The sequence below is a fragment of the Tenrec ecaudatus genome, chromosome 8, assembly GCF_050624435.1.
Source record: "Tenrec ecaudatus isolate mTenEca1 chromosome 8, mTenEca1.hap1, whole genome shotgun sequence".
Classification (NCBI taxonomy): domain Eukaryota; kingdom Metazoa; phylum Chordata; class Mammalia; order Afrosoricida; family Tenrecidae; genus Tenrec; species Tenrec ecaudatus.
In genome coordinates, this window is record NC_134537.1 from 5,364,757 (window position 1) to 5,378,511 (window position 13,755).

Sequence of the window (13,755 nt, forward strand, 5' to 3'; positions counted from 1 at the left end):
AGGGGGGTGCCTTTAATTAAGGGAGCGTGTATGCCCTGAGAGTACAGAAGAGTGGTTCTCAACCTGTGGGATTGGGGGTTGAATGACCCTTTCACAGGGGTCACCTGATTCGTCACAGTAGCAAAATGACAGTGATGAAGTAGCAATGAAAAGAATGTGATGGTTAGGGGCGGGGTCCCCACCACATGAGGGAGTGTATGAAAGGGTGGAGGCACAAGGAAGGTGGAGAGCCGCTGCTCTAGAAGCTGGTGCTGGGACTACATTATCTCCCACTTTGCACGGAATTGGTTCCCGATGCCATGGCAGAGGTGAGCACCCCAAAACATTGGTGTGTCCTTTCATTTCTTCCCTCCAAGTACACTACTGTCTCCTAGAACCGGTCCAGATGTGAGGCTGGAGCTCACAAGCAAGTAAGTTGCTTACTATGTTTCCTGCCAAGCGCATAAGCCAGTGACCACGGAGGGAGGGCATGTTCTACTTGGACAATCAGTCAACTTTCTTGTCCTTTCCCAGGCCCCCAGTCCCCTCCCCCCAAAAACAAACAGCAAAAAACCCCACCCACCTCAAGACAACAAATAAAAGCACCGTTGCTCTTATATTTCCTCATTTATTAAGTCTGTTATGGTTTCCATTGTATCTTGATTTACACCGGAGTTATGACAGAGGGCAATCAATTTGAGAGAGAGTGCAGAAAGGTAAGAAGGTTCCCTTAGTTTACCCCAGACTTGGCTCGAGGGAAACGTCACGCCGCCTTCAAGTTTATGAAACAGGCGTCGAATCTTTATGAGGATGGCCAGCAGAAGCAGGTCGTCCCCACTGAGGTAGCGGAGGGCTGGGATCTCTTCCGGGTTTGGCAGCTTTTCAGCAAACAGAAAGAAAAGGCAAGTTCAGGGGCCAGGAGGGCAGACTGGACATGGTGAACGGTGGGCCTGGGACGGTGGGGGAGCAGAGTGGCCGTGAAGATTGTGGATGCGGAGTTCCTGAGGAGGATCCGGCTAGTGAACCCCTCTCAAGGGCAGATGGCTCAGTCTCACCTGTCTGGGCCGTGAGCTGACCTGCCCTGGAGGCTCGAGAGACTAAAAGCAAGGCCGACTTCAAGAAAAATACTTTTAAGCCTTGAAATACTTTAAGTAAAATACTTCAAATACGTAAATGAGATTTGGATACTTTTGAAAGCTTATAATTTATTTAAGTCGTCGGACAGCCATAAAAGGACTGAGAGGCCCTGGGAGCATGGTCCTTGGCGAAGGCCTCTGCCCTGCCCTGCCCACTTTCTCTCGGCCTCCTGTGATTGAAGGCCTCGTGCAGCCACCTGGAAGCTGCTGGGCAGTCTTGCCGAGGTATTTCTACGCCCTGTTTCCAGAGTCTTCTGAGAAAGGGCGTGAGCCTCAGTGAAACGCATCGCCCTCGAGCCAATGTCGATTCACAGTGAGCCTATGAGGCAGGGGAGACCTGCCCACCCCTGTGAGTTTTAGAGACTGTTACTCTGTAAGGGAGAAGAAAGCCGCCTTTCTTCCCCCCACGCTCGGCTGGTGGTTTCAAACTGCCGACCTTGCGGATCCCAGCCCAATGAGTAACCATTACCCCACCAGAGCTCCTGAGTAGACAAGCTAAATGCCAGCAGGCTTACTGACCCGCCTTGGTGGCCTGGGGGGTTATGTTCTGGGAAGGAGGTGAAGCTTTCTGCTCCGTAAAGATTTACAGCCTCTGATCCACGGGCGCAGTCCCACAGTGTCCTACGGGCTGCCACGCGCTGGAAATCAACTATGGTGCTGAGTTTGGTTAGGTTTTACTCCCTGTAAAAGACACAGAACCCATAGAGCTTCTGCGCTTTCCACAGAAAAAGGCAGGCAGGAAAGACAGAAGGAAGAAGGGTAGATCGGATGAATGAACAATAAAGAATGGATCTGAACCCTAACATCTCTAACTCCAAATCCCATAAAATGGCGAAAGCCTTTTAAAGCGCTCACACTAGCAATGCCTGTAGAAAATAAGAAAGCTCTTCATCCGCAGGATAATTTAGGAACTACTGAAAACCCGGAAGCAGATTTGGACAGCACGGGATTGGGACATACACCACCAAAGGAAGCCACTCACCCCAACCGCACACACCACGTCACCCGAAAGGAACAGGGCAAGGGACCGCGCCCGGGCAGAGCTGAAGAGGGCCAATCAGAGGGCGGCCGGAGCCACAGAGAGCATTCTTCCTCTTTCTTTCCCCGGAGCAGCGGGGCCACAGGCTGGGGCGGGCGTTGGCGCTGGGCAGCCTTCTGCGGGCAGCACACGCCCCTGGTTCACCACGCTCAGAAGCGATGTTCAGCAAGCAGAGCACACGGGGGCACGGAAGTCCCCCAGGGCAAAAATGAACACACACAAAACAAATATACACAAATACCAAAACAAACACAGCCCGATACTCTTCAGAAGCATGGATGGTCGGACAGTGTAAGACATGACAAAATAATAATAATTTGTAAATTATCAAGGGTTCATGAGGGAGGGGGAGTGAGAAGGGAGGGGGAAAATGAGGAGCTGATACCAAGGGCTCAAGTAGAAAGAAAATGTTTTGAGAATGATGATGGCAACCTGTGTACACATGTGCTTGACACGATGGATGGATGTGTGGATGGTGAGCGTTGCCTCCGGTCCTTGGACCTCTCGTCAGGAGAGACGAATCCTTGGAAAAGGCCAGCGTGCTCAGTGAGGCACGGGGTGCCCGAAGGGGAAGCGCCTCAGTGCGAAGGACGGATGGCGGCGATGGAGCCCAGCTGACCGTGCGTGCTTGTTTCTGCGGTCCCCTGGGCCACTGTGCACTGGAACCGACTCAGCCGCAAGGACAGTTCTCAACCTGGCTCTTGTGTTAGATTCGACTGCTTGGAAGCCACTCTATTAATTCAAATAAGAGATGGGGTCGATACAAAAAAAAGAACATAAAATGGGGGATGGGAGATGTATTGCAGATGACTGCTGTGTCTTGAGGCGGAGTATATAGGATGGCAGATGGGTTGATTGGGAGCGATGGTATAGGGGAGAGTCACTGCTCGAAAGCGTTGGGCTTGAGCCATCAAAAGCATGGCATTGCCCTTTTCTGAGATGGAGGAGCCTGGCTGCGGAAGCCAGCCTTGAAGTTTTGCTGTGCTACAGATTTCCAATGGTGGTTGACGCCCAAATGGAGGCATCTGGATGGAATCACAGATTCACAAGGCTAGGGTTCATGGGGCGTCTACTTGGAGGTAGATGAGGGTTCTCCTCAGACAGAGGGTTGGTTGTGAAGGGCATGAGACTCACTGGAACTACCTGGGAGTGAGGAGGCAGCGAGAGAAATGACGAGCAGACGGACAGTGCCCGGGGTCTTCCAATAGTGGGAGAAAACACAGGTGAAGGAAAATAAAACCGAGGAGGGGCAGTTAGTGAGATAAAAGGAAAACCAAAGGAGAGAGGCAAGGGCAGAAACCCTTCTAAGAGAAGGGTGTGATCCAGGGGGCCCACGGGGAAGAGAGAACCGCTCCGGCCACAGCCAAACCCGAACCGCTTCGGAGTTCCAAGTCGATTCTGGGTTTTCAGGGCTGTGGCTGTGGAAGAAGGCTTCCAGGTTTCCCTTTCACGGCACCTCTGGACAGGTCCAAACAGCCCGTCTGTGGTTAGCACGTGAGCACTCAACCACTCGCACTACCTAGACTTGGAAACCAACTAGCGCGCATGCCCTGAAAAACCAAATGGACCCCAGACTTGGGACTGTCGACGTGGAAAATCTCCCGGGTGCGGGGAGTGAAACCCCAAACCAAATAGGCTCACTTTCAGCTATATACTCAGAATAGCATGAGCGGAGGTTTTATTTCTTCCAAAAGGTATGTATGAATCACGGATCAGTCCATAGCAAGAGGCGCAGATACACATGTCGTTTCAGGTGTGATTATCTCTGGGGAAGGGTCAGAAAATAAAGCAGGGATAAAGAGGGAGAATCTCATCTTTTACTTTCCGTATTTGTATTCTGTTTAAACATTTCAAAGAGAGAATATATCCACATCTCTCTTTAAAAACAAACACAAAATAATAATAATTTATAAATTATCAAGGGCTCATGGGAGAGGGGGAAAATGAGCTGATACCAAGGGTTCAAGTAGAAAGCAAATGTTTTGAGAATGATGATGGCAACAAATGTACAAAAGTGCTTGACGCATGGATGGATTTATGGATTGTGGTAAGAGCTGTACAAGCCCCCAATAAAATGAGTTAATTATTAAACAAACAAACAAAAAGGATGACTATGAGAATAGTAAAAAAAGTTTAAAAAAAACTTTTAACATGACGACTCTCTAGGGAGAGAGAAAGGAAAAGGCAGGCGGCGACAGGACAGGGCCAAAGGCAGGACGGATGGGATTGAAACAGACACACAGAGGGCGAAACAGTTGTGCTTCTGGGCTGAGGGTAAGAGAGCATTGACTGTGACGGCGATGTGCCCCCAAGAAGCTATCTTGAAAGTATCGAAGCCAGAGAGAAGAGGGTCTGGAGTTTCACACATCTGGCCGCAGCCCTGCACTAGTGCTTGCTACACTGCAGACCTTCCATCCTGCCGGCGGGTACGCGTCTAAGGGCTCATCTCTTGGGGTGTGTTCTCAAAGGAATCCAAACAGTGAGGAATGCTGAGACCGTATTTCCCTGGACTTGAAAGCGTAAAGTTTTCAGAAGTGGGAGAAACCTTTGCAGTTTTGAGCCCTTGATGTAATGAAGCCCCTCTGAATTGGATGGAATTATTCAAAGTCACTATGTACACACACACACACACACACACACACACGCACACACGTCTCTAGTCATAGCTATCTCTACATTGAGCTGTTACTTACTATGCTTAGTGCTTTGCACTCTCACTGAATCTCAACACGATAAGGTAGGAATCACTGCCTTCTGTGTGCCAGCTAAATGGTAGTGCCTCGGTAAGTCTGAAGCCTGGATTCTTAAGCACAGTGCAAGACTGCCAATCTCTGAGTGGGTACTTAGAGCCATGCCGTGGGCTGGACTCTGGGCTGGAGGACTCAGTAAGAGATCCTGCTCGCCAGGGGCTCCCTCTTCACTAGAAAGGCCGTCATGGGGCTAATGACAGTCTCACAGTTCAGCAAGTGCAAGGTCAGGCAAACACGAGAAAAGCCCAGGGAAGGGCATGATTGGCCCTGCTTCAACAGCAGACTCTGAGATCTGGGGAACCACTTCAAGGAGAGGAGGCTTCTTGAACCTGACTCCAACCCCAGACCCTTGACCCAGTCCCCTATGGAGAAAAACACACACAGTACAAAATCCCCAAACCAGCTCTCCAGAACGGCCCTACTTCATCACAGACACGCAATACATTGGAACTGCGAGGAATTTCTGAGGAAGAAGAAACACGGAATGGCCAGTTCGACCCATGGGAAACTTTGACCGTGGCTTTTTCCAATGAATTCCAAATCCTCCATGGATGGTACTCTGTGCACAAATGGAATCTCTCACTGAAGACAAGGGATGGTGCCCATTCTAAAGGATTTAAAAACACACCCACCTTCACTTTAGTTCCAACGCTGATTCTTGCCTGCCGGCCCACGGCTAGAAAAGTGATGTAAATTTTGTCTTGTTCTAAGATGCGAATTCCAATATGTTGGTTCAAAGCCAGAAAGACAGGTTTAAATGAAACGAAGGGTGTGGAAGCCACAGAACTGGACCAGTTCCAAGCCCTGACTCTGTTGCCTGCTTGATCTGAATATTGACCGCCTAAGATGTTGATGCATACCCTGGATAAGAAAGAAATGAAAAATCACAAACAACAGCACTGCCTGTCAGCCCCGAACTTACCCTGTCCTGTGGAGCACTTGTTTTATGTTAACCAAGAGCACACCGTTGCACATGGGAATGGCAGGCAAGAAATCAAATGACGGGTCACGTTGGGCCTATCTGCTATACCAGACCCCTCTAAAGAAGGAGAGACAAAGATGTCACTTTGGGCGCTCAGGAGCGCCTGCAGGAAGCCACAGTGTTTTCAATGGCCTCACATGCATGCGGCTGCTGGACATTCATCAGGAGCCTGCAGAGGCGTCTTTGCCCTCGAGTTCCGGGGAAGAACACTGCGAGGACCAGGGACTGCCGGAAAAACAAAGCAAGTTAGTTTTAGAGGCAGCACAGGCCACAACGCTCCTTAGAGGTGAGGGCATGTGGACATGTTAGCGGGAGAGCCCAGCCGCGAGGAAAGGACGACATGGTTGGTAGAGAGTCACCAAAAGCGATCCTCAGTGAGACGAACTGACTAGTGGCTACAAAAATGGGCTCAAGCGTCACAGTTGTGGGGATCTCCCTAGATGGGGCGGAGTTTCCTTCTGTTGCAGGTGGGGTTGCTACGGATTGGAGCTGATTGTATAGCACCCATGAAACAACAGCAGCGCTTGAGAAGCCCAGATCATCCCATAATTATTTGGAAAGTGGGGTCCAGTTAGATCCTACACTGCAAAATGAAGACAGGCCCCAGGGTTGGAATCTGGGTGATGAAAGGGTCTGGAAAATTATGTGGTGAGAAGAATGAAGGGGCGCAGGGAAGGTTTAGTCTCGAAAAGACGAAGGCCAGTGGGTGGGAGCTATTTGCTAACAAATGGGTCCGTGCTGATATGTATAGTGGACTAAGCAGTGGGCTTCTAACAGAAAGGTAGCTGTTCAAAGCCACCAGTGGCTCTGGGTGAGAAGGATGCCCTGGAAAAACCCTAAGGGAAGTTCTGCCCTGTATTTAGGTCACTGTGAGTTGAAATCTCCTTGCTGGCAGTGGGCTTGGCCTTGGCCTTGAGTTTCTAGCTCTGCCTTCGAATGGGTGGGGTCAGGCTTCCTTCAAGGCCTCGCAGCAGGCCTGGATGTGTGTAGGCGAAGAACCAGGGAGACTCCTAAGAACATATACGTAGAAATGGGTAAAGTGGCAACCCCCCCTTTTTGTTGTTAAATATATTCTATCACAATAAAACTACAACCAATCAATTAGATCAGTGGTTCTCAACCTTCCTAATGCCACAGCCCATTAATACAGTTCCTCGTGTGGTGGTGACCCCCTGACCATAACATTATTTTCATTGCTACCTCATCAGTGTCATTTTGCTGCTCTCATATAAATATCTGATCTGCAGGATGTATTTTCATTGTTACAAAGTGAACATCATTAAGGCATAGTGATTTATCACAAAATAATGCATAATTCTATATTGTGAGATATTTATTTCTAATGACAAATCAGTGAAATGTTGTCTTGAGCCATGGTGTAGCATGGGTCACAGTGTCATGCCGGGTACTCGTCTGTGGGTGTATCTGCATGTGGGCAGACCCACCTGGAGATGGATAGAGGAGACGTGTCTCGGTTCCTAAGACCATCGGAAATGGTCTTAGGTGACCCTGGGTTTTCCGATGGTCCTCGGCGACCCCTGTGAAAGGGTCATTTGACCCCCAAAGGAGTCACGACCCACAGATTGAGAACCGCTGAATGAGATGGACTAGATAAATTGGCCTTGGGAACCTCCGAGGGTAAGATACATTATATCTCATTTTCCAATATTGATGAATGATGGTCAAAGAGCATAAGCCCAAATGGTAGCGTAGTGGCACACTGGGACTGAAAATCACAAATGGCTCTGTCCAGTACTGGCAGCGTCCAAAAGCTGCCACCTCCTGGCAGAGCTTCTCCCATAAATACCTTCATGGGAAAGAGTAGCTCTTGCTGAAGAGCTTGAAAAGTTAGACTCCAAGTTCTATTTTGTCAAGTTAAACAAAAATAATATGTATATTAGAAGATCCAACAGAGTCAGAATCTTAACACGTTAAAGAGGTTGTCCCTATGTTGTGGTTGTATTTGGCTGCAGGAGGCTTATGGGTTGGGAATAAATACACCGTCTGTGAGGGTGATCTCGCGACATCTATCACCCCATTGATGGCCGGCCAGGGTTGTTTTGGCTGACCTGGCTTGCTAGGTGGGTGTCCCCTTCCTCCCTCACCTCTCCATGTGTGTCCCTCCTGAAGCTGTGCGCTTGCTCGAAGAGGATGACCTTCCCCTATCGAAAGAGGACCATCCTTTGGTCAAGGGAGCAGCTGCGCTCCCCCGCTAGACCCTCCAAACACGTCTCAAGGAATACATGCTCAACAACACAAAGCAATCTGCTGCAGCTCCTGTCAAGAGGATCTTGGCAAACTCTTGCCACCGATGAGGCCAACCCAAACTCACTACCCCAAGTCCATTCTGACTAATAGTGACTCTGTGGATGGAGGGGAACTGCCCTCCGTGAGTTTCTGAGACTGTAACTCTTTACAGGAGAGTAGATCGGCTGGGGGTTGGGACCGCTGACCCTGCAGTTGGCAGCCCAATATGGACTATACTACACAACCCGAGTTCCTCACATAGGAGGACGTTATCAGGGGCACAAGCTCTAGCAATGAGAAACCACAGGAGTTCGTGTCCCCAATCCATAGGGCCGTAGCTGGTTACACAACAAAGCGGTGCATTTGACGGGTACAGAAAGGCTATAGTAGCCTTTGCTTTCTACAGTTACCTGAGACTTCCCCACATGGGCTGATATAAGTGAAGCACTTCCTTGAGTTGAGCATTACTATCATAAGACCATACTGAACCCTTCCTTACCAGACGTTTCCGTTGGGATGGTAGCAGGAGCCGCGGCCCGAGGAATCCAGCAGGGCCAGGATGGCGGGGTTAGTGGGTGTGTCTTCTTGGATTATACACGTGAAGCCATTTATCTTGTTGGGCACTCGGATGATGGCAAGGTTTCCAGAAGGGTAGCTGAGATCAGATAAGGTCATGTGAGTCGTTCTCGTGGCTCTTAACTATTCTGGGAATACTCCGTTTCTGAGAAAACCCACTGAACCTGTATAGCCTTCTGAAAACAGGAAATCATATTATTACAAAGGATTTTAAATGCCACAAGGTGGCAGAGTAGGTATGCACTGGGCTTCTAAGGGCCAGGTCAGCTGTTTGAAACCACCAGCAGCTCTGTGGGAGAAAGACAGGGATTTCTACTCCTGGAAAGAGTCACAGTCTCGGACACTCACAAGGGCAGTTCTACTTTGTCCTACAGGGTTGTCAAGAGTCAGGCGTCAACTTGATGGCAGTGAACTAGGTTAGGTTATGTGGATCAGAGGCCCTGGCAGAGCAAGAGTTAAAGTGCTTGGCTATTAATGGACGGGCAGAGTGGCCCCACAGGAGAAAGAGGTGAAGAAGGCGTGGCCGACTGCTTCCGTATGGTGGACATGCAGCCTTGGAAACCCCATGGGTGCAGATGTACTCTGTCCTTCAGGCTCCTGGCTCTCGTGTGGTGGACATGCAGCCTTGGAAACCCCATGGGTGCAGATGTACTCTGTCCTTCAGGCTCCTGGCTCTCGTGTGGTGGACATGCAGCCTTGGAAACCCCATGGGTGCAGATGTACTCTGTCCTTCAGGCTCCTGGCTCTCGTGTGGTGGACATGCAGCCTTGGAAACCCCATGGGTGCAGATGTACTCTGTCCTTCAGGCTCCTGGCTCTCGTGTGGGTCGAATGAACTTGAGAACAATGGTTTTTGTTGGTGGTGGAGGCGTGACGTGGACAGAAATATGAAATGCAAAAGTCTTCGATTAAATACCAGGAAACTAAATCCAGGAATATATATAAAAAAGATGACGCACTATGACCAAGTTCCACCACGCAAGCTTGCTTAACAGATGCATGTGAAGCAATGTACGATACCACACTGACAGGGAAGAGGACAAGCCACCCCCACCCCTACCACAGGGTCATCTATCTCAACAGAAACAGAAAAAGCATTGGACAAAACCCAGCACCCTTTGATGATTAAAAGCACGTCACCAACGAGGGGCAGAGGGAACTTCCGAGTGCATCGAGCACACCTCTCATCTGTTTAACAGTGAGAGATGGGACCTGTTTCCTCAAGTCAGGATCTAGACACAAATGTCTACTCTTACTGTTTCTAATCAATATTGCCCTGGATGTTTTAGTCAGGGTCATGTTAAAACTCACTGGCGGTGGGTCAATTCTAACTCCTGGCGACCCTGGATTATGTTAGGTTCTGAGGCTGGGTCAGTCTTATAGGAGCAGACAACCTCATCTTTCTCATGCAGAGTTCTAGCAGGTTTGAACCACTGACCCTGTGGTCAGCAGTCCAACCCTTATCCGACAGAGCTCCTTTGGGTAATGTGGGACTGAAAAAAAAAACCACCACCACCAAGGAAACCACCCACCTCACTGCCTTTGAGTTAACTCTGATTCGGGGGGACCCTATGGACAGGATAGAACTGCCCCTGAGACTGTACCTTTTTATGGAAGTAGACAGCCTCATCTTTCTCTCAGATTGGCTGATGGTTTCGAACTGCTGACCTTGCAGTTAGCAGCTCAATGGGTAACCACTATAGGCATCCATATTAGAAATCTTCATTAATATGACATGCTCTGATATATATATAGGAAACATTAAAGAATTCACCTTGCCTGCTGAAAGTTAAGAAGAACTGAAGCACTTGATGATGAAGATCAGGAATTGCAGTCTTCAGTATGGATTACAACTCAATGTAAGGAAGACAAAAATCCTCACCACTAAACCAATAGGTAGCATCATGATAAATGGATAGAAGGTTAATGTCAAGGATTGTGCCTTGCTTGGATCCACAATCAATGCTCATGGAAGCAGTAGTCAAGAGATCAAATGACATACTGCAAGGATGCTACTCTGAGGACCAAAGTGTGCCTGACCCAAGCCATAGTATTCTCCATTGCATCACATGCGTGTGAAAGGTGGGCACTGACTCGAGAAGAGACTAGAGAATTGGATATATTTGAATGGTGGGGCTGGAGAAGAGTAGCGAAACTGCCGTGGGCTGCTCAAAGACTACACAGATGTGTGTGGAACGAAGTAGGCCAGAATGGTCCTTAGAGGGAAGGATGGCAAGACTTTATCTCAGGGACTTGGGACGTGTTGTTAGGAGAGACCAGTCCCCGGAGAGGGACATCCTGTTTGGTAAAGTGGAAGGGCAGGGACCAGAGGAAGGCCCTCAGCAAGCTGGAGTAGCAGTGGCTGCATCAGGGGCTCAGGCAGAGGAACCATCGTGAAGGGGCCCAGGGCCCTGCTGCGCTTCATTAGGTTGTGCAGAGTCGCTAGGGGTCGAAATCATCTTGATGGCACCTAACAACAACAAAGAATTCATAAGGCATTAGCTTAGAGCTAATAATATGATAAGTCTGCAAGGTGAAAGGATACAGCGGGATCAGTATAAAAACTTTACTTACATATATTAGCAACTAACATTTTGACAAAGAAATGATGACAATTTCATTTGCAAGAGAAGCAAAAAAGATAAAATATACTGAAGATAATTCACTAACTGTTGATACTCAGTCCACATCTAAGCTGACAAGAAGTCCAACTGAGACATGAAGTAAACATAGATGAATTCTCACTCATTTTGAAAATCGGGCCCAGACTTCAAGAGAGCCAAGAAAGATGAAAGCCAAAGCAGAATAAAGACACAACAACGAGAGCTGAGTTAGCTATGTGAACTTTCCTGGCATAATTTAAACATAACCTACGTGCTTTCTCATAGGATTGAAGGAACTGAGACATCAGTTCGTTTCCTACGCCATGCAAGTAAGTCTCTTTTGGTTTATCTGTTCATTGTTGGAGTTTGACTAGACATTTAGGAAAATATGAATGGAAATCATATTCTACAAAAAGAATCCAGGACAGATGATCCCTGCAGGACCAGTGGTGAGAGTAGCGATACTGGGAGGGTGGGGTGGAGAGGGGGAACAAATTATAAGTATCTACATATAACCTCCCTGGGGGACGAACAGAAAAGTGGGTGAAGGGAGACGTCGGACAGTGTAAGATATGACAAAATAATTTATTAATTATCAAGGGTTCATGAGGGAGGGGGGAGTGGGAAGGGAGGGGAAAAATGAGGAGCTGATGCCAGGGGCTTAAGTGGAAAGCAAATGTTTTGAGAATGATCAGGGTAATGAATGTACAAATGTGCTTTACACAATTGATGTATGTATGGATTGTGATAAGAGTTTTACGCACCCCTAATAAAACGATTTTTAAAAAAAGAGGCCTTTGTGAACAAGCGGCCATCTAGCTCAGAAGCAAAAAAGCCCACATGGAAGAAGCACACCGGCCAGTGCGATCACGAGGTGCCAAAGGGACCAGGTATAAGGCATCATGCAAAAAAAGATATATGTGTGTATATGTGTATATATGTATGTGTGTGTGTGTGTATATATATACCATATTGAATGAAGGGGGAAGTGCAGAGTGGAGACACAAGGCCCAATTGTCGGCCAATGGAGATCCCCTCATAGAGGGGTTTAGGAGAGGAGATGGGTTAATTAGGGTGCGAGGTAGTACCGATGAGGAACACAGCTTTCCCCCAGACCCTGGATGCTTCCTCCCCCAACTACCATGATCCGAATTCTACCTTGCAGGGCTGGATAGGGCAGAGGCTGTACACTGGTACATATGAGGGCTGGAGGCACAGGGAATCCAGGGTGGATGATACCTTCAGGACCAAGGGTGTGAGGGGCGATGCTGGGAGAGTGGAGGGCGAGTGGGTTGGAAAGGGGGAACTGATTACAAGGATCCACAAGTGACCTCCTCCCTGGGAGAGGGACGGCAGAGAAGGGGGGGAAGGGAGACTCCGGATAGGGCAAGATATGACAAAATAACGATGTATAAATTACCAAGGACACATGAGGGAGGGGGGAGCGGGGAGGGAGGGGGAAAAAAAAGAGGACCTGATGCAAAGGGCTTAAGTGGAGAGCAAATGCTTTGAGAATAGTTGGGGCAGGGAATGTATGGATGTGCTTTATACAATTGATGTATGTATATGTATGGATTGTGATGAGTTGTATGAGTCCCTAATAAAATGTAAAAAAAGAAAAGAGGAGAAAAAAGAGAAAATGATTAGGGCAAAGAATGTACAGATGTGCTTTATACAATTGATGTATGTATATGTATGGACTGTGATACGAGTTGTATGAGCCCCTAATAAATTGTTTTTTTAAAAAAAGAGGCCTTCAATTGTCAAAAAAAACCCAACCCCCCCCCAATCCTTGCTTCACATCATACAAATATTTTAATTTTCCTTGATGTAGTGAAAGACCTTGATGTATTGAGCTCAAGACATCTAGAGCCCTGGATATCAGTTAGGAGTTCAGGCGATCATTAACTCAGTATTCTGTAGAATGTCTATCAAATTTTTGTATTAAAAACCAGTTAAAATAACCTGTTGCTAATGGATGGGTCAACAGACATGCTTTTTCTTGGGGACAAAAAAATCTACCAAAGCCTTGAAATGCCCATTATTTCCAGGACGTCTACTCCTCGGTGTTTAATTCAAGGAAACAAGTGGTAAGTAGGCAGCACAGTATGCGCCACACTGTTCACTTAGCTGTTGTGTAGAATGGAAGACCAAGTCTGTTCAGCAATAGAAGACGGGTTAAATAATGAACCACTGCGCATTATTAAAAACAGTGGTGCATCTGTATACTTATTGCATATTATATACTAAAGCACTTACTATGGAATGTGTGAAAAGGGAAAATATTATGAATAAGTGTAAAAAATTGTCAGAATCAACTATTTTAAAAGTCTTTTTTATCTTTATATGGGCTTATAAAAAACCCTAAACTCACTGCCATTGAGTCATCTTTGACTTGTAGTGACTCCAATATAGGGTTTTGGAGATTACATCTTTGTGGGAAC

At 47.7% G+C, this 13,755-nt stretch overlaps 1 protein-coding gene across 1 annotated transcript in view; it reads right to left on the minus strand.

The window, feature by feature from the left end:
* Positions 1–593: 593 nt before the first annotated feature.
* ERICH6 (glutamate rich 6) overlaps positions 594–13,755 on the minus strand; it is a 49,674-nt gene continuing 36,512 nt past the window's right edge. The window contains exons 12-14 of the mRNA XM_075555937.1: positions 8,633–8,788; positions 5,537–5,765; positions 594–857 (exon numbers count right to left, since the gene is read on the minus strand). Of these exons, the coding sequence (XP_075412052.1) occupies positions 594–857; positions 5,537–5,765; positions 8,633–8,788 (649 nt within the window). The remainder of the gene's footprint in view (positions 858–5,536; positions 5,766–8,632; positions 8,789–13,755) is intronic.